Source organism: Limulus polyphemus, unplaced genomic scaffold (genome assembly GCF_000517525.1).
Source record: "Limulus polyphemus unplaced genomic scaffold, Limulus_polyphemus-2.1.2 Scaffold1092, whole genome shotgun sequence".
NCBI lineage: Eukaryota > Metazoa > Arthropoda > Merostomata > Xiphosura > Limulidae > Limulus > Limulus polyphemus.
The window spans coordinates 264,890-285,582 of record NW_013666702.1 but is presented as its reverse complement, the minus strand read 5'-3'; the positions used below and the strand labels follow the sequence as shown (position 1 = coordinate 285,582).

Sequence of the window (20,693 nt, the reverse complement as noted above, 5' to 3'; positions counted from 1 at the left end):
GTTTTTTCAAGAAGTGTGTATAACATAATTTCAACCACACTATTGTTCAAATTAGAAAAAACATTTACCCCATAACAAATAACTTATGTAATTAGTGTTTCCTATCATTACTATGCTTGTTGTGTCTTAGGTGACTGCTCTGTATTGAGTAAAACATCTCATTGGTAGTGAATATGGTTGACACATACTGGTTGAAATATTACTTATGCTCTTAAGGGTTTAAAAATATAATAATTGTAAATATATTTAATCAAATGTTTTAAAATCTACAAATTCCATCATCATTGATATGTAAAAATTACATACATTGGAAGCAATACACAGATGTGCACAAGACAATTTTTTCATGCAAATAATTGTCAAAAATATAATAAGTATAAAATAAAAAAGTACTGAAATGTAATGTATAAATTCATATTAAAAATACTTTAAGTATACATTGTTATATTAAGTACCTTTTTTCTTCCTTTTTTAATGTTTTTAGATTCTAAATTCCTTTCCAATTTGCATGAAACAATTCTGCTTGAAAACATGTTTCTGTATCATCACCAGTCTATGTATTTTTTACACATTACTGGTGATAGGATTTTTAGATTTTAAAACATTTGACTAAACAATTTTTACAGTATTGTGGACCCAAAATACTTGAAAGGAAAAAAATAGAGACCATGAAGTTAAAAGTTTTAGATAACAGTAATTGTTTTTTTTTTGGGGGAATACATTATAATAAAAGTCAGGTTCTGATACACTGGATTATGCAAATACAAAGTTAAAAGCAACTGGATTTTGTCAATCATCTTTTAAAAGAAAGTTTGTCATTATATGTAATGCTTTCATAGACAGTCAAATTACAAGATAAGGAAATACTTAGAGCACTGTCAGATGTTTTTTGTTGCTTCCCACGAACTTGAAGTTTTGTATTGAAACCATATCAAGGAGAAAAATACTTTTGATGGATTGGTATGAAGAATTTCCATTTACTTTTGTTACTTATAACTTTCATTTTTTATTACTCAAAGGCTACAAGCAATTCGCCCCCAACAGCCAAGAATAGTACCAATGGGCATTTCCATCTCCTCCCTTCAAGAAGGAAAGGCTGTTATAACAAATAGTGCGCGACGCTTAGAAGTTTTACGAAACTGTATAAATTGCATTTTTGAAAACAAGATTTCAGATGCTAGAAAGGTAAGTTTGGGTGTCTTGTAACAATAAGTATTATTGAAGCATGTCCCATTTTCCTGGAATTATTACTTTCCCAAAAACTAAGTATTGAAAGGGAAAACCTTAACTTTTGTAATTATTCCTTTCATAAAAATTAGCTATAGAAAAGTAAAATCTTAATGTTTATAAGTAATGATGTCTTCTTTTGTCATTAGAAAATTAACATAATGCTGTTTTTCCATGAAAAATAGACGTAGCTCATACTAACAAACTTTACCAACAACAACAAAATATATGCCACTATAAATAGAATCATTGCACTTTGGAAAATTCATATATATATATTTATTTAAATGTGAAGCATAATACTGTGTATTTTTGAAAGTTTGACACAGCATATTGGTTAAAGTATACCTTGCTAGTGATCAACCTGATCCAGTCAGTCTCTTTGTACAAATAAAGAAAATTATCAACCATATTTACTTTTTAATTTGTTGGCAACTTTGTATCACGTAAATTTAACTAAAATTAATAGAATTCTTAATAATAATAAATGACTTCACTATCTTTTTTTTTTATATATATATCACATAAAATAATTTTGTTTTAACTGACGTAATTAATAATTAATTTTTGTCGTTGTTCTTATTCATGCTTTTTTCAGATTTTTTTGTTAATCTTTTGTAATTTTCAGACATTCCCTGCTGTATTAAGAGCTCTTAAGAACAAAACTGCTCGTTTAGCTTTGACTCAGGAGCTAGCACAGCACGTAACTGGGAACAAGGCCATGTTAGAACATCAACAGTTTGATCTAGTTGTACGTCTTATGAACTGTGCTTTGCAGGTAAAATGCCCCTTATCCATTGTTCTTACTTAAAGCAAATTTATCTTGAATACTAGAAACAGTAATTGGTTATTTTTCTGAAACTGGATGTTTGTTTGGTGCATTTTTAAAAAAGTTGTTTTAAAGTTATATTTTGGGTGCCATTTTTGTCAACAAATAAGGCATATAATTTTTTATTGCAAAACAATTAGGTATGAAAATTTACATTAAAGCTAAAGTATAAGGTTACTGAGTAAATGTAAATCGAAAGTTCAAATCCATTTCATTTGCATGTTTTTCCTTTACTTAGCACTACATTGACTATTGTATTTTGTTGACTAGCATTGTAAGTCATACTGCTCGCATAAGTAACTCAGAATTGCCTGAAAATAAATCTTATTTTGACCTGTAGCCAACTGAAAAGATTACGTTCTTGATTTTTATACTTATTACATAGTTTTGTATAAAATGAAATAAAAGTTTTAATAAGGCATAATATGCACATTATCTGATTAAGCCTCCAGTTTATGTATTTTGCCAACATTTTAAAGAATTCAGAAATAACTGTTAGATAAGTGTGAGTACATTCAGATGAGCGAGTTAGAACATATCATCGGTGTTTCATCAAAACTATAGTTGCTGTTGCCACAACCACGTATGTATTCAGGTTCAGTGTTATGTATAACTTTGTAAACTTACTTCAGCTTTACTGTAACTTCTTTGAATAATACTATATTTCTTCAATAGGATGATTCCAGTATGGATGAACATGGAGTTGCAGCATCAATTCTTCCACTTTCCATGGCATTTTGTAGGGTATGTTTGATGCTTCTTTTTTTGGTTTTGTTAATTTTTGAAGTAAGAGATGAATAGAAAAGCTATTTTTGATGGTAGAGTGAACTTATATGTTATTTGAATTTCTTTTATTTTGGCTGTAAGATGAAAACCTGTGGTTAGGTTCGCAGGTTTGATTCCCTGTCACACTGAACATGCTCGAGCTTTCAGCAATGGGAGCATTATAATGTGATGTTCAAAGATTAGTCCAAAAGTTGGTGATGGGTAGTTTTCCCTCTAGTCTGTCACTGCTAAATTAGAAATCAAACTCTTAAGATGAAACTATTCAAATGCTAATTATTTGTGAGTATATAAACTGTGTTTACTTTTTGACATAGTTTATATTTAATATTTAGAAAATTTATTATCAAATTATATCTCAAGTTTTTGTTGTGATCAGTTGTATAAAATGTTTAAATTTTTATTCTTCTAGTCATGTTAATTTTTATGAATTTAAAAATCTTTTGTATAGAAATTGTGCACTGGTGTGATTCAGTTTGCATACACATGCATTCAAGAACATCCAGTCTGGGTCAACCAGCAATTTTGGGAGGCAGCTTTTTATCAAGATGTTCAGCGAGATATTAAGGCTTTGTATCTCCCACAGAAAAATAATTCTCATTCTGATAAAGAGCTTCCACTTTCTCCTGTTAGTCCTCATGAAGTAAGTTTCATTTGTGTTTTCATTAACACTTGGGCCCATTTTTTTAATATATTGAAATGATTGCATAATTCTTTTTTTTTCTGTGCAGTTATGTTGAATTTTGTTTTTGTGAAGTTTTTATCAAAAACCAAAAAGAGAGTTATAAGAAACACCCTTTTTTAGATGTTTAATATTCACATTTCTTATTTATATTAAAAAAAATGATTTTTACTTCATCAATTATTTACTGCTTTAAATAAGGATTTAATTTTTGTAGTTACTGGATGAGTCTTGGAGCTATTACTGAAACAAAGCAATTTAAATCCTGTAATGAAAAAACAATACACAATTTAGCAAAAAATTCAAAACTATTAAAATGGAGTTAAAATGTCTGTCAAAATACATTCTTTCATTAATTCAACAAAGAGGTGGCCTGGTGATTAGTATGCTTCACTCACAATCTGAGGGTCACAGGTTTGAATCCCCATCCCACCAAACATGCTCTCTCATTCAGCCATGGGAGCATTATAATGTGATGGTCAATCCCACTATTCATTGGTAAAAGAGTAGCCCAAGGGTTGGAGGTGGGTAGTGATGACTAGCTGCCTTCCTTCTAGTCTTTCACTGCTAAATTAGGGCAGACTAGTGCAACTGGCCCTTATGTAGCTTTGCATAAAATTCAAAACAAAACAAAAAATCCAACAGAGAGCATTTAATCAAGCAAACAGTCTACTTAGGAATTATTTTGAGAGTGACTGAAAGAATAGTCATAAAATGTTTTTATCTTCAATGATTATCTTGAAAATGCATATGAAAAGTGAAGGAATCTGTTATAAACAGAAACAAATTGCTGGTGGGGTTTGAAATAACTTTAATTTAAAACTAAACTTTTGATGAGAGGCCCTTCTTGGCTAGTGAGTCTCATTTGACCAAAAAGAAAAACAAAAGTATTTTCAAGGTCTCTCCTTAATTAACTTGAAAAAATGACAGATTGAGCTGATTATAAAAAAAAAAGTCAAAAAATCAAACATCTAAAAAAATTATATCACTAAATATGGTGAAGTTAAATAGCAGAAAATTCAGAATTTCTTTGTTTATGAAACATATTATTCACCTCAGATTTGCAGGTAAATCCTCAGAATGCACATAAGTGCAAACTAGTTTGTATATAAATGCTAGAAGTTTGAAATTGACCATCAGTAGTTTAAAGTTTGGATTCTACAAACATTTGTTGTTACTTAGAACTTATCCATTGATAAATATTTGCTTGTTAGAAGTTTCTTTAATGCTGTGTTAATTATTTTTTTAAGTATTTCCAAGAACTGAACTTAAAAAAATAAAATTCGGTGTTTCCTGTCATGGCAAATGTCATGCGAATGACCATAGTGGATTATACAAATTCACAAGAGTTGTTATTGTGTCTTAAGAAATGTCATTTTTCTATTTTAGTGGTTTTCAAGAACAGTATGATATTTTCAATTTATTATTAATTTAATTATGATTTTACAAGATTTTGACCTTACAAAGAAATGTATTATAAGCAGATTTACATGCAAATATGGCACTGGAAAAATCAGCTTGTAAATTTTTAATTCTTAGTTTTTGTAGATTTTATGACAACATGTTACCTTAATGTGGAAACTCTCTCAATTATAGAATAAGGATTTAAATTCCATATGGAATCGGGATGTAGGACGATCTGTTTATGACATAACCAACAGAAAATCAACTACATTTAGACCTCCGGAACCTAGTGCTTTGGAAATAGCTGCAGAACAGGTTTGTGAATATCAAAATAAGAAATAGACTAAAATGAAAAAAAAAATTTTCAGAAATTTAAATCAGCATTTATAATAATAATATTTGAAATATGCTAATATTTATTTTTTCTTGGTTTTTCAAACTGTTTTAATTGGATTAATATAAGCTAGAAGAGCCTCATTGCTTCTAATATTGGTATGTTATCTAGAAGATTTATAGGTAAGTATTATAATGAGCTGGCTTTAAGCAACATACTGTTTTTTTTTCTGTTAACTTAGGTTTTTGTTTAGTATTAACTTGTTTGTTAGATGTTTTGTGCTATAATGAGCTGAATTTTCTGGAATGTGTTTTGGATGGAATTTTTGTTTAAAGCTAGTCAGTTTGCCAAACATTTGAAATATACAGGATACAACAACCTATGAAAATATTCAATCAATGTTGGGAAACTCAAAGCCCCTTACTTTCTGGGAGATATTCTTTGATTACCAAACACTATTTAAGTGTTTGCAAACTTTCTTTTGCACTGCAGACATCTCAGTTCTACAGTAAAACAGATAACAGAAAATATATGTCAAATGTGACACCACTTTGTCATACAAAGAATATATATGCATGCTTTATTATTTCTCAGCTTTAAGTTTCTGAAACTTGTTTTTTTTTGCAAATGAAGGTGTTTGTTTAGGACTGAATTTAGGACTAATATTGATTGCTAACTCTGTCTTCTTTGTGCAATTTAGTTGTTACCATAGACAATAATCAATTCAGAAAATGAAACCAGGATTTAGGAATTGTAATCAAATTATTCTATTTTTTTTGCAACATCCATTGCTAGTTTAGATTATTGTGTCATTTTTTTTTTATATGCTAATATATTCTTTTTTTGACATGAATGAATGCCATTCTTAAGTTGTGAAATAGTGTGTATGACTGGTATAAACGTGGTTCAGTTAAAAAAATATGGCAAAACAATGAATCAAAGTTGTTTAAGTTTTTGATGGCAAATTATTACATCAGTATTAACATATTTATATTGATTTAAGCATTTACTTCTTTATATGTAGACAGAAATGTGTATCATAGATAAGTATACTTTATATATTCTGCTTTGTTTGTGTAAGCTAAAAAAAGTTTTAATAGCAGCATTCATTTTGATAAAGATGAGACTTTGGCCAAACTTAACGAAAGAGCAACAACAAGAGATGGTATCGAATGAAGAGTCAACAGTGTATAGTCAAGCCATTCATTATGCCAACCGAATGGTGTCTCTACGTGTACCATTAGACATCAACAAGAACGCCAAGTCTCCAGTAGATGTTGAGCGAGAAAGCAATAGTAACAGTAACATAACAAATAGGTATCGTTAGAATTAATTTAATGCTGCTTGGATGTAGAATGTAAGCTTTTAATAGATATATTCACAGTATCAGTATCATTTATTATTAGCAGATTTCTTTATTAATATAACTTAAAACACATAAAGCAGAGGTACTAGAAAGTGCATTTATACTTTCATTTTTCTGTACAAAGGTATAAGTGTGGTAGTAACATTGGTGCTAGTTGTTCAGCAGAATTTAAAACATTGTATCATACTTGTAAAGTTTGGTATATTCTAAATGTATAAAGAATGTCTGATATTTTTAATTAGTGAATATACATGCACCTGCAGAACAGAAAAGTGAATGAGTTATTATTATTATTACTTAAATTGATATTTTATACATTTTATGAACAAAGACTATAGAGTAATTCATATATATATTATTTATTCAATACTTTTTAATAAAATACTTTATAATATGTATAAATGTATCCTTAAATGACATGTATTTGTATAATTGTTAAATTTAAAGTATTCAATGGCTACACTGTCTTTAAACTAAATTAGTAAGATTATATGCTTAGTTATTATAAATATGAACACAGTTTCAACTTGAAACTCTACCTAAGCTTTGGGGGGCACAACTGGTTATAGGGAATTACTTCATTGAAATTTCAACCATCTATTTACATTGGTCTTTGTTAGGTTAGTGAAAGCATGGTAATCAAGTTGTCTCCCACACCCAAAGGAATATGAAACCTATTTGGATAACATTCATTATCCTTGACCTATTATAAAACTGGGCTGATGAGACCAGATGTCGCTTCAAACTTCAGTTCTCAGTTGATCAAGCTGTGTTATTTGTTATTCTATATAATCAAACATGTCTTGTATTTCAATATTATATCTAAGCCAGGAATTACTGAGTAGTTATTGTGCCAGGCTATGAATCTGGTGTATGGTTTGCATTCTAATGCTGCACTTTAGGGTCATGGATGTGTTATAAGACTGACAGTCAAATTTCATTATTCGATTAGAGTAATGCAATAGCTGATGGTGGGTGTTGTTTTTGTTTTTAGTGAAGTTCAAAAAGTAAATTTTTCTTCACTCAAAATTGTAAAAAACAGTGTTTATATGATTTGCTTGATAAGAGCTGTTTATGAATAAAAGAAACAGTTGTTTTTAACCTTGCTTATATAATTGTTGGTCTATTAGTCAACACAGTTATGAATACATACCTAATATTTTTGTCTACTAGGAGTCAACTTTTCCTGGTCTATCTTATCAAAGTTTATGTAATTAACTTGTTTCTTTCTTAGTTTATCTGAAAGTGATAGTATGGATGCAGAAAGTGGGTTTGAAGAAGATACATCTGAAGTAGGAGCAAATGTTGTTAAGTTTGTTTCGAGGTTTGTGGACAAAGTTTGCACAGAGAGTGGTGTTACGGAAGAACATATCAAGTCACTGCACCAGATGATACCAGGTACAAATATGTTTTAACTGATACAAAACTACTTTCACCACAAAATATATTTAATCACCTAATACTAAGGCACTTTGACATATTTATCGCGTTTGAGACAGATATTTTATAAATAGGCAGAATAAAAAGCATATCACACTCTTAAAAACATGTAGAGAAACTAAAATCATAAATGATATTCAATGTTAAACTGGTACACAGTTAAAAACATTTCATTTAGGCCTATCTATGGCCTTCAAAATGTTGATGACTTTACACGTTTTGACGTTACAATGTCATCCTAAACAAAAGTAAAGTTTCTAATGTACATACTTAATTTTATTTGCTGCACAGGTGTAGTAGCCATGCAGATAGAAACACTTGAGGCTGTCCACAGAGAAAGTAAACGACTGCCTCCTGTCTTGAAGGTAAAAAAAAAAACAATCTTCATTCTAGTGATGTAAGTTTCAAAATGGCACTTCAAACTAATTGAAAAGGAACTTCCCCTTTCCTTTAACGAATGTAACCGATTTTGGATATTATTTTCGCAAAGTTCTAAGTGTTTTTCAGTATTTGAGTCATGAAATTGTTAGTTTCATGCATGATTCAAAATTCTATAAAAAAGAAAAATATTTTCTTTCAAAAAGTATTAATGGTTATACAGTTATATGCAATTTTTTTTGTTTATTTTGCAAAGTATTCTTTATGGTTAAATAAAAATTCTAAGCACATTTCATAGAAAATTATGTAAATAGTGAAAAACGTTAGGCATCTTTTTTATATTTTTCTATTTAGCCTAAAATTCTTGCACCAAGTCTTCTACAAGGAGAGGAGCTTGTTATGGAAGGACTACGTGTTTATCTCATTCCTGATGGACGAGAAGATGGCACTGGTGGTGTTCTGGGTGGACCATGTTTGCTTCCCACAGAAGGAGCAGTATTTCTAACAAATTACCGTATAATATTTAAAGGAACACCGTGTGATCCTTTTGGTAAGCATGAAGTTGATAGGTCATAAATTTGAGGATATATGAAGGAAAACCATGTAATAAGTCATAATTTTGAGGATACATGAAGGAAAACCATGTAATCACTTTGGTCAAGTTAAGACAATTCATGGGTTAAACAATTCCTGAAACTGAATTTTTAAAATATATTTAACAAATTTAAAACTCTGTATTTTTCTTACTGATTTTATACTGTAATTTGCAGAAAACTTAAATCTTTCTTTTCTTATGAGATTACAGTTTCAGTAAAATGTTTAAAACGTGACTATTTACTTGTTATCAAACATCACTATTTCAGACAATGAGAAATGCCATTGATATTCGAGTTGTTTTGAGTGTGAAAAAGTATAGAAAAATATTAAATATGTTTGTTATATTTATAAATCATGGCACTGAATTATTATATTTACTTGATGCTGTATAGCAACGTATATACTCGACTTCAAGTTAATAAATTAATTAATGGAGAACTTTAAAATCACGGAATTATCAAATAACCACAAATATGATCATTGTAAGGAAAATGAAGCATTGCAGAGAATGTGCTACAAAAACGATCAACAACAAAGAGAAAGAATAGACTACTGTAAACAAATGTGTGATAAACTAAAATAGTTGTGTAATGTTTTTCGTAAAATCAAAATTATCAGATTTCAAACAATACTGACAACTGATATAGAGATTAAACATTCTCTACAGTGTATTAGAGCTGCTGAGTTGCAAGTGAAATTTATACCTTTATTCTTTAAATACATTAACATTCAAAAATGAAATACTAATGCACAATTACTCTCTCTTCAAAATATCATATTTTATCTGATTTTGAGGGTTAAAAAAAGAGTATTTGTAGTTTGATAGAATTGCAAAAAGAGGATTGAGTTAAATCTAGGCAAGTAGGTCCTCATTTACTTATAAAATTTGTTCTAATAAAAAAACAAACAAACAAAAGTATTGTTACTAATACATTTTAGGTTCAAGTCTTATGATGTAGAACATTTAAGCTGGTAGAGTGTGATCCTTTAGTAGGAAACATGATTTTATGTCATGATAAAAGTGATGATAATTTAATCTACATCATTCTTTAATGGACCAGTATGGGTTCCTAATTAGAAAAGTGCATATCAAATACCCTTTATTTGTAGCTTTTGACATGTCTTCAGTACCAGAGCTCTTCAGGCTAGCTTAGCTACAATGTACAAAGTCATGGATAAGGTTCTTTTTATCTAAGGTAGTCTAAGGTGTAGAATGTCCAAGCTGGGCCAGTAAAGAATTGTTTTAATTATATTATCAGCCTTGTTACGACATGACATCACATGATTGGATCATACTCTGCTAACATGAATAAGTACTCCTAGACTACGATATTATCTTAACTTTTTTTATTTCATTTTGTAAATATTGTGTCTGATTCTTTTGCAGCATCTGAACAACTGGTAGTTCGATGTTTTCCAGTAGCCACACTGACCAAAGAAAAGAGGGTTAACGTGCAGTGTCTTTCTCATGTGGACCAGTTTCTCCAAGAAGGCATACAACTTCGTTCTAATACATTCCAGGTAGGTTTTTTATGTAAAATAAATGCACAACATTAAAAGTATTATTAAAGCATTATTGCTTATTACTGGTTGCTAAGCTTTTTGTTTCTAAACAATGCATATGGTTATTTGTAAAGCAGAATACATGTATGTTTATAAATACTGATCATCATTTACTTATCAGTGGCTAAAAATTTAAAGTAAGACCTCATCTATGTAAAAAATATGAAATTGTAGTTGGTATATGTGACAGTAATGTTATATAGGCCATTGTACAGACCTTAGATTGGCAATAATAGATTAAGTAACTTTGAAAATGAGATTTATTATTGCTACTTTCATAATAAGGTTAATTTGCTTTTTTTTTATTAGTTCCTTTTTGATTTCCTGGAACCTTGTTGTAATATGTATTTGTAACAAAACAATGGAAAAATCTTTCTAAATATTTTGGCCAAAAGTATATTTTATTCCTGTGATCTTTAAGGTTAAACATATTTGCAAGTAATTAAAGTAAGCTAATTATCTGAGTTTGAACTACACTATGTTTTTTGGCTGTTTTGAAAATAACCACAAATGGTTTTATTTATTAAAGTCAAAACAGCAATTATTTTGGAGAAACTAACCATGAAAGTAATTTTGCATTTAATGTTAAACAGTGATGAACCATGCATTGGAATCATATGTGTAATATCCTACAATTTTGTAAATATTACTTCAGATATGAAGCTGTATTCAAATGAAAGTCAAATTTAAACATTTACTTTAATAGTTGGATCAATTCCAGTCCAGCTATTGTAAAATAGGTAGAGAGATATATGTATATGTACTTTATTCTTCTGAAAAAGAATAGTCAACGAATCGAAAATGCTCAAAGTTTTGGGTCTTTTTTTTTGAAATTTATCGCACTTAGGGAGGTCTTTAATTACATGGATGGGAAGCTATAATTGGTATTCTTTTCTGTTGCTGTTGAACTTTACTGCTGATATGGTTATCATGCTTATGAACAACAGTTCTAATGCTTTTAAATGAGCTTAACTGCTGTGACTCAAACAGTTGCTTATGTACATATCAGTAGCTTGTTTTCTTTTCTGTAAGAGGATAGAAAAGTTTTTCTGATTGACCAACATGTATTTTTAAAATTAAATGTTAAGCTTCACATACTTAGACAAATCTTTGTGAAATTTAAAATTGTAGAACCTTGTAAAAAGATATAGCATTTATAATTTATTAGCTAAACTTTAGATTTATTATATGATTCCAAGCAGTATTTATCCTACTGAAAACTGAGCTAAAAGGCAGTTATATAGTCAGTATGTGTACATTATAAAATTAATTTTTGATAGCTAAATAATAATTTTTTTTTTTAATTTCTAAACTTTGGAGGGTTTATTGTTTTTATTTACCTTTTTTTATTTTAGTTAATTAAAGTAGCATTTGATGAGGAAGTGACATCAGAGAGTATTGAAATGTTGAGGAAGCTAATACACCGTGTACATGCACCACCAACGATTTATCATCTTTTTGCATTTAGTAGTAATTTAACCATGCCTCAGACTCCACTTCACAAACAGAAGGAAAAAAATGCAACACTGAAGTAAGTCTTTTAATCTTTCTGAGAAAATAAAATATATGTATTTTTTATTTTAAGTTAATCTATGTACTCTTCAATCCAAAGTATGAAGGAATGTAGTAATAGAGCAGGTGTCCCTAATGATTTAGCCTCTCTCTTGGACTGAATAACTGATGGTGCCATACTGTGGCATGCTTTCAACTCAGATTTGACAGGTGTATGGTGTAGTTTTCCCAATATTGTTTCAAAAGCTAAGACACTTGATAATACCTGGATGGCTCTTTTATAACTATTTAAGATATGGTTTCTGAAAAAAACCGTTCAAAGACATGATTTTTTAGTAAGATGTCAATTATGTGTGTACTTTGGACAAGGTGCATCATCCTGTACAAATAGCATATTGGTTCAGAACATTATCCTATAGAAACAGTACTTTGGTTCAGAGCATTATCCTATAGAAACAGTACATTTGTTTGGAGCATTATCCTATGGAAACAGTACTTTGGTTCAGAACATTATCTTACTGAAACAGCACATTTGTTTGGAGCATTATCTTACTGAAAAACATATTTGTTCAAAGCATTATCATACTAAAACAAAACATTTGTTCAAAGTATTATCTTACCTAAACAACACATTTGTTTGGAGCATTATCTTACTGAAAAACATATTTGTTCAAAGCATTATCACATTAAAACAAAACATTTGTTCAGAACATTATTGTACTGAAACAACACATTGTTGAAAATGTTATCGTACTGAAACAACACATTTGTTCAGAACATTATCTTACTGAAACAACACATTTGTTTGAAGCATTATCTTACTGAAATTGCACACTGGTTCAGAATATTATTCTACTGTAAAAGTTTTGAAACCCTGTGATAAGTTTTGTGTATGAATATAAACATCTTGACAATTTTATGTATCAGTTTTCTATATTTTCAACAGTTTGTTCTTTTTTATCTTGCATAATCAGGTACTTTTAAATATTTTAAGGTCTGATACATACTGTAGCACAACTAATTTATTCATATGATGTATCTTTTTTGTACTCATATTTACAAAGCCATAAAAGAGCATGCTAGCTGGTCATGTCACAAGATTAGGAGTATATGAACACTTGTGGCAAGGCAGTATATATACATACTACTCTGGGTTTTGGTGTTTGCAAGAATGTGTTTTAACTAGAAGTCGATACATCATAGTAATTTATCTTTGATTGCTTTCATTACTTCTTTAATATACTGTTTCAAATATTTACTTGTGTGCAATAAGGAAATAATATATGCATGACTAATGTGAGTTCTGGTAATCTAATCTTAAAGAGTCTTGGCCAAAAAGACCTTGTTAAGGACAGCAATGAAAGCTGGATTCAAGTCAAAACATTCATCCAGAAAACAAAAGTATATAATTCAAGGCCCACCAAGTGTCCACACACTTCCAAGCCCTGGTAGAGGATCGAGTACCAACTTTGATATTGAAACTGGAGAAAGGCCGACTTCTATGTTTGATGATGAGTTATCAAGTACTGTTCTATATTCATTCTTTTTTAGCATAAGTTTTTTTATAAATAAGTTTACTTCCACATTTTAACCTAAGTAAGTGTTGTTGTGGCTGTGTTTTTTGTCATGAATATGTTCTTCATATTAAAATATTTAGGCATTTTCATGTGCAAATTTCAAAGAGAACATTATGCATTTCTCTCTGCTTTGATTTGGTTTTTCAGCTTTTTTTGAATGAAAAGTGAGAAAACTACTATTTTATTATAACTAGCATAACTACCACTACTGATTTTTATCTCATTTCTTATTTATAAGACAAAAAACTAAATAATCTAGTAATTAATAATGATAGAACACATTTTATGTAGCTTATATATCAACAGCCCTTGAAGAAAAATTTGCAAGTCTTATCAAAGAATGGTGTAATTTTCTTAAAACTAAATTCCCAGTAATCTTCAACAAACTTTTACAAAATGATGATGACTTGTAGTATTGAACCTTTATAAACTTTTTAAAGAATGGGATACATTTCTATTAGAACTTGAAAAAATTCATCCAAGAACGTAGGTTTCTGGTAAGCCATCGACAAACTTAGCAGAAAATGATTCAAGTTTCTGGTGAACTTTTATTAAACTTTGCAAAGAATGATACAAATTCCCAGTACATCTCAACAAACTTATTGATGAATGATGCAGGTCACTTGGTCCTTTTCATTGTTATGATATTGCCTTATCATGAGAACAAGTGAAGGAGAGGAAAAGTTAATTTGAAACATCCGTTATAGTATTCATTTGTAAGTGTACTGCATACTTAACTTTTACAATATATATAACATTACTTGTAGGCTACTGACTTCTAAGAGCATATACTGATAGTGAGGTATTTTCAGGTCAAACTGAGTTCTTTTAAAGTGACAAGCTAGGTCCACAGAATAACAGAAGATTCAACCAAGACTGGACATGATTGTTAAAATACAGTGGGCAATCTTTATTCAATCACAAAAATGGTGTGTGCATGCTTGATATGACAATGAATCTAAACTACTTTCTATCCAAGCTGTCTTGGTTGAGATCTTTGTTCTAGACCAATTAAACTTCATGTTACTTAAACAAGTCTTACCCAGAGCCACTAGTGCTACCTGTGTGACTGGTCATTCCCATTAGAAAATAAGTGAAGTTGTAGTTTTGAGTCATCACCTGATCTGTGATTTACAGGCAGACCATGTGTTTCCCCAGGAGAATGACACAGAATAATAGGTAGCTAAAGTGATAGTAATTTAACAACATTTTTGACCATGATTTATGTGAAAAACTGCATATACCCTTAAATAACTGACATATTTTGAAAACCTGTGTTAAAATAATAAGGTAGAAAATGCATGGTATGATTGCATACTACACTAGTAATGTATAAAACTTATATCAGTTCTATTTATTGCATAATGTAGATTGTTGTGTTGTAAGTTAGATCTTGTGTCAATGACTCGTTTGTCTTGAAACTTGCACACCGAGATGTTTATTTGCAGAATTGTGAAGAAAACATCCTTCGTTATAAAATATCACTGCTTTTTGGTGTTATATTTAGGTCCAAGGTATTTATTAAATAGAAAAATGAAAAATTTTAAACATTTTATGATTTTCCTCTAATGGTATAGAGGCATTTGTGATATTGGGGAGGTGGGGGCAGTTTACTTCTACCCTTAATATAAATGTTAAAAAAATGATAGGCTTAGTTATCTTATTCCATTGTTTCTAAGAGTTAATGGTAGTTTAGCATTTTAGGCATAGATATGATTTTATTTGCACTGTCACCAAACAATGAGTGGGGTTTATTTGTTCCATTTCAGCAGGGGTCAAAAGTTTGTTTGTATTAACTTGAGAGTTGACCATATTCTTGGTACTTTCCAATAAATGATGTGAGATGTACTATATGTAAATAAGAATCCCAATTCTGACCAATAAAAAAATTTGAAAAAAAGGCATGGGTTCAAAATCAAAATAAGGGGGTGGGAGGCAAGTAGTGTGAACAAGTGTTATTTCATTATCATCGTTTCATATTTGTTGGATATCGTTTTCTGTGTATATATTACTCAAAACCACTGGAATTTATTCACCCTGAGATGTGAAGAAAACTAATTTTCATGACTGTGTAAGTGAGTATTTATGGGGAAGATGTCCCCTGGTGGGTTAGCAGTAAGTTTATGGATTTACAATGCCAAAATTTGGAGTTTGATTCCCTCTCGGTGGACACAACGGATAGCCTGATAGGGTTTTGCTATAAAATACACACACACAAACATTTCTCAATAAGATATATTGACCCTTTTATAAATGTTTCTGTACCTTCTAAAAACTTCAAGAGGTGTTTTGGATCCTCTTTTTTTTTGTAAATGTAATAAATATTATGTTTTCTTAATGAAACCTCCATTGAACATATTTGTGTAGGGATGCACATTATGCTAGGGGAGATTTGCATGTATAAAACACAACCATTATGTAGTATGGTATGTATTAAAAATTTTTCATCATGTTTACAAATCATTGTGTCTTATACATGCAAGTCCGTAGACATACATTTATGCTTTCATGTAAAATATATGCTACTTGTGTACGTAAAATTTACACTACTTGTGTACAACTCATAAACTGTAGTAGATTTTTCTAACATGTTTCAGCACTTTTTTTTACAAATAAATAATTTTATATCAAAAGATTTTTTTAACATAAAAAAAGGACTTCTATTGTGTATGCACACATTTTTTTCTGTCTCTTCAACAATATTTGACGTTTGTGTCTTGATAAATTAACATGACAATTGTGATCTCAATAAAAATGTCTAAAGAATGCTTCTCTACATTGGCCTTCTAAAGTGTTAGTCATGCAAATGTTATATTCGTTTTTTAAGGAAGTCTTACTAGTATATTTTTCCCTCCTCTGAAGTTAAAGGTATTTTGCTTGTAAGATTATAAAGAGGTTTCAGTGGTTTACATCAGTATTTGGTTTTGTAGAATGTAATATATCTCATTGTGTAAAGCATACAAAATTGTAGAACTTGTTAAGTCAACAACACTATATGTGTACAAGCTATAATACATGTTACGGTGATAAAAAGTTTGGGCCAGGCTTAAAAAATTGTTTGCTGTTGGTAACCCACCCCTCTTTGGGTGTGTGTACATATTTAAGCCATTTTTTTAAATAATCATGTATCATGAAAGTAAAAATATTGATTTAATTTGAAACTTAAATCGTTTCTGAAGTAAGCTATTTTCTGCTATATCACCAACGTTTTTAATAAAAAACAAACCTCTTTAATGAATGCAGACCATAAATTAAGAAATATTATTCCAGTTTTGGTGTCTATGTTAAAAAGTCATTGTTGGTATGTAGTGATCCCAAAATGCACTGGCTTTTTATATATTAGAAATTGTTAATCTACTGATTTTTACCAATAATTATTCTATGAACACACCATGAATTCATTTTGTGAATGATCTTTATTTGATTGGTTCAAAAAGGAATTTGTAGGTGTTCGGCTGCCTTGACTGCACTTTTCTGCCTCTTTGTTGGTCAAGCTTGATTTTGTAAAATTTATTTATTTCAGTTAGCTATGAGATGTGAGGTTAGGGTATACTATGGGGTGTGGGTGGTAGTACTTGCCCTGTCATTTTTGATGGGCTACATGCTAGTAGTATATATATATATATATATATATATATATTGTGTAGTTGTGGGTTTGTGTAGTTAGGTCCATTTTTTTTAAGATAATCATTACTGTTGATGCTACTATGGTATAAGTATGTGTTTTTGTGTGTGTGTGTGTGTGTGTGTATATATTGTGTAGTTGTCGATATTGTAGTATGTACTGTATACATATGTGTTATATATTTTTTTTATTTATACTGATTACTACTATTTTCACCTTTCTCAAGTATCTGTACTCTTTCTGGTTTTCAATTTACCCTTGCTTTGTGCTTAATAGTTGGCTTAGCAACATGTTAGCATATTATGAAGCCAACTATTTTCTTTTTTTTGGGCAAGTGGCACCATAATTTTCACATTTTTCTTTAACTACAGGTACAAACAATATTTAATACCAGCTGTCAAACTTTTACCTCATTGCTGGGTTGAAAAATCAATAAATCTTTGTGGGAAAATCATGCTCGCTTGTCTTTGATTTTCTTGGTTTGTTGCCTGGTATCAACTCTTAGCCTATGAATTATTGCTTTATACCAATAGAAATCCAAGATTCTGAGAAATACATCTATAGCTTTTACTTCAATGTACAGCAGATGCATACTTGTCAACTCTCATGATTTGGGCGGGAGTTTCCCAAATTTTGACCTTTGACCCAATTGGGTTTTAAAAATTGATCATTTTTACCAATTTTTTCTGGAAACCTACCAATTTGCATAACTATAATTAACTTTTTCATACATTAAAAATGTTTCAGTAAACGTCAGCCAGTCGTCGTTTTTTTTCATGTCTCCTCACAGCTCTCCTTATTTCTTGTGGTATCGTCACTAGCAAAAATAATATTGTCAGTATCACTTTTCACCCACTTAAGCCATAGAACCCTTAAAGTCAAGCACTATTTCATGCAGTGGGGTGAAGAGAATATTTCTCAATGAGGCAAGACTCAGCCTCTTATTTTATAAACAAAATATGAGCAAGCCTTATAAAATCCTTACCAAATCTCAACTTCATCTTAACCAAGCATAATTGTTCACGTGCTTGTAAATTGCTTTATTTGCTGAGAGTCGTGCAAAATCTTCCCCATGCGAATTTTGAAAAGTTGGCAAGTATGAGATGCTGTAGTATTATATTTTTGTGGACTTGATTTCTTTTTGGTTATGCAGAGTCTGTGAAGCACAAAGACCCTTGAAAAAACATAATCTGAAATGTTGAGTTAAATTAAAACATTTATTTCTTGAGTTGTTTCTCATCTTTTTTAGATATAGTTCTAATCCTTCAGTCAGCACTAAAAAGTCTGGAAAATGATAAAAAACAATGTTTTTCAAAGAATAAGGTTGGAGCATAGTTGGAAGTAGGAAATGAATTTTTTTCTGTAATTGAAGTAGAACTCTAAAATATTGTTGGTAGTTTTAGAATAGTATATTATACAAACTGCTACATTTTTTGTGTGTTTTCTGAGTTACATTTTTCAAGCTGTAGTAATTATTTTTCTGAATCTGATGTATTGAGGAGAACTCAGGGTTAAGCCTAGGGAGAGCTACTAATACTTTATTTTATGTATATTATCAAATTTAGTGGTATATATTTCTTTATAAACTTTTTGATATTTATTTAGAATATTCTTAATTGATAAACCTAATTATGACACCATTTTTCAGTCAGGTAAAATTCAGGCTCTGATTTTACAAACCTAATCAGACACCATTTCTCAGTCAGGTAAGATTTAGGCTCTGATTTAACAAACCTTATCATGATAATATTTCTCAATGAGGCAAGACTCAGCTTCTTATTTTATATACAAAATATGAGCAAGCTTTACCAAATCTCAACTTCATCTGTAAGTATTTACAAAAAGAGAATGAAATATGAAAACTTTTAGGCATTTTTTATTCTCAGCCTAAAAATCTTTCAGTTTTTTAAACTCATACAAAGTTTCTGAAATTCATGATCAAACTTTTAGGAGAAATATTGCATAAAAGGTCTGATTTTTCATTTATATACTTAAAGCACACAGAATTTTGTGAACTTAAACTTAGTACATTGTGATTTATAATATTTATTATTTCAACTTGTAGTTTTGGGTCCACTGGTCATCAGAAGCAGATTTTGTGACACTTTGTCCCCATTACTTCTTTTTGTCCTCAACATATTTTATGCTATTTATTTCCATAAAACAAAGTAAAAAAACGTCCTTTTTTTTTGGCAGCCTCTCCAAATATTTTTAAATTGTGGCATATTTAGTAGGTTGGTCACTAACAGCAAACAAACATTTATTTTAGGTTTGGCCATGTCTAAGGAAGTATGATCTGCTTAATGAATTTTCTTTTGTCAAACTATGAGTTGTATATATGCATCTATAATTTCTCACAAAGTAATTAATAAAGTGAACTAAATTGTAGGTACTTACTGGCTGGTTGATGTTCCTGGCTCTCACTCACTTCAACTTGTAGAATCAGAAGGGAAATTTCATATTTCGTAGAATATATACTTTGTGATAAACAAAGTTTTGTATGCCATATTTAGTTTTTGATACTCTCAACATTTTGTTTGTTTGTCATTTTAAACTAACAAAAACTTGATATGAATCTTTTGGATCCAGCTGGCAGTAACAGGGTTAAAACTTTATATATATATTTGTTTTAATTGATGCATATATTTTAGAATTATTATTAACCAATTCAGGTCATCAAGTACAGTATTACTTTCTATTTTGGAGTTATGGTTTGTTTGTTTATTGAATTTTGTGCAAAGCTACTTGAGGGCTAACTGCACTATGTGATAGTTGTATCTTAGCCTTAAGATAATGTGTCAACTCACGATGTTACAGTAAGATATTTAGTAGTTGAACTCTGTTAAAATCTCTGGTATGTTTGACAAGTTTCAGAGTGGTGTTTGTCTGCTAAACTTGTATCGTTCAGGTAGTTTGTCAAAGTGTAGAATGATTTATTTGTAATAATCTGGTTACCATATGTTTGATAGTTTGTGATTAAATATACTTTCAAAGGCATAATTTTTAGTTTTAAATTTTTCCAAAGTATTTTCAAGTGTGAACTACCTCAGTTAATTTGTTACAGTTATAAGATGCTAATTTATTAAGTATGATAGTTTTAAGTTATTGAGTGTCTCCATTTTATTTTTAGTGTGAATACTGTTCTTATTGACCTGTAGTTTTTGAAAATTATATTTTTTTATTGTTAAATTTTTAATCAATTCTAGTGCTTGATGAGGTGGACTCGATTGGTAGCAGCCCACAAGGACCTCCTTTTTCACCACATGTGGACTCCAAAACTCTAGAAAAGATCACTGAACGTAGCTATTGTAAAGATTATCAGAGGCTTGGTTTGGGAACTGTTAGCAGTTCCACTATTAGGAGTAAGAATGAAGCC

General features: G+C 30.0%; 1 protein-coding gene across 1 annotated transcript in view; it reads left to right on the top strand.

Annotated features, from left to right (window-relative positions):
* The window catches only part of LOC106462098 (myotubularin-related protein 13-like), a 105,974-nt gene that overhangs the window by 46,162 nt on the left and 39,119 nt on the right, over positions 1 to 20,693 (top strand). The window contains exons 14-27 of the mRNA XM_022389234.1: positions 131 to 141; positions 1,020 to 1,185; positions 1,856 to 2,005; positions 2,732 to 2,800; positions 3,291 to 3,482; positions 5,118 to 5,240; positions 6,380 to 6,576; positions 7,860 to 8,023; positions 8,357 to 8,430; positions 8,798 to 8,993; positions 10,428 to 10,561; positions 11,959 to 12,134; positions 13,439 to 13,638; positions 20,524 to 20,690. Coding sequence (XP_022244942.1) covers positions 131 to 141; positions 1,020 to 1,185; positions 1,856 to 2,005; positions 2,732 to 2,800; positions 3,291 to 3,482; positions 5,118 to 5,240; positions 6,380 to 6,576; positions 7,860 to 8,023; positions 8,357 to 8,430; positions 8,798 to 8,993; positions 10,428 to 10,561; positions 11,959 to 12,134; positions 13,439 to 13,638; positions 20,524 to 20,690 — 2,019 coding nt within the window. The remainder of the gene's footprint in view (positions 1 to 130; positions 142 to 1,019; positions 1,186 to 1,855; positions 2,006 to 2,731; positions 2,801 to 3,290; positions 3,483 to 5,117; positions 5,241 to 6,379; positions 6,577 to 7,859; positions 8,024 to 8,356; positions 8,431 to 8,797; positions 8,994 to 10,427; positions 10,562 to 11,958; positions 12,135 to 13,438; positions 13,639 to 20,523; positions 20,691 to 20,693) is intronic.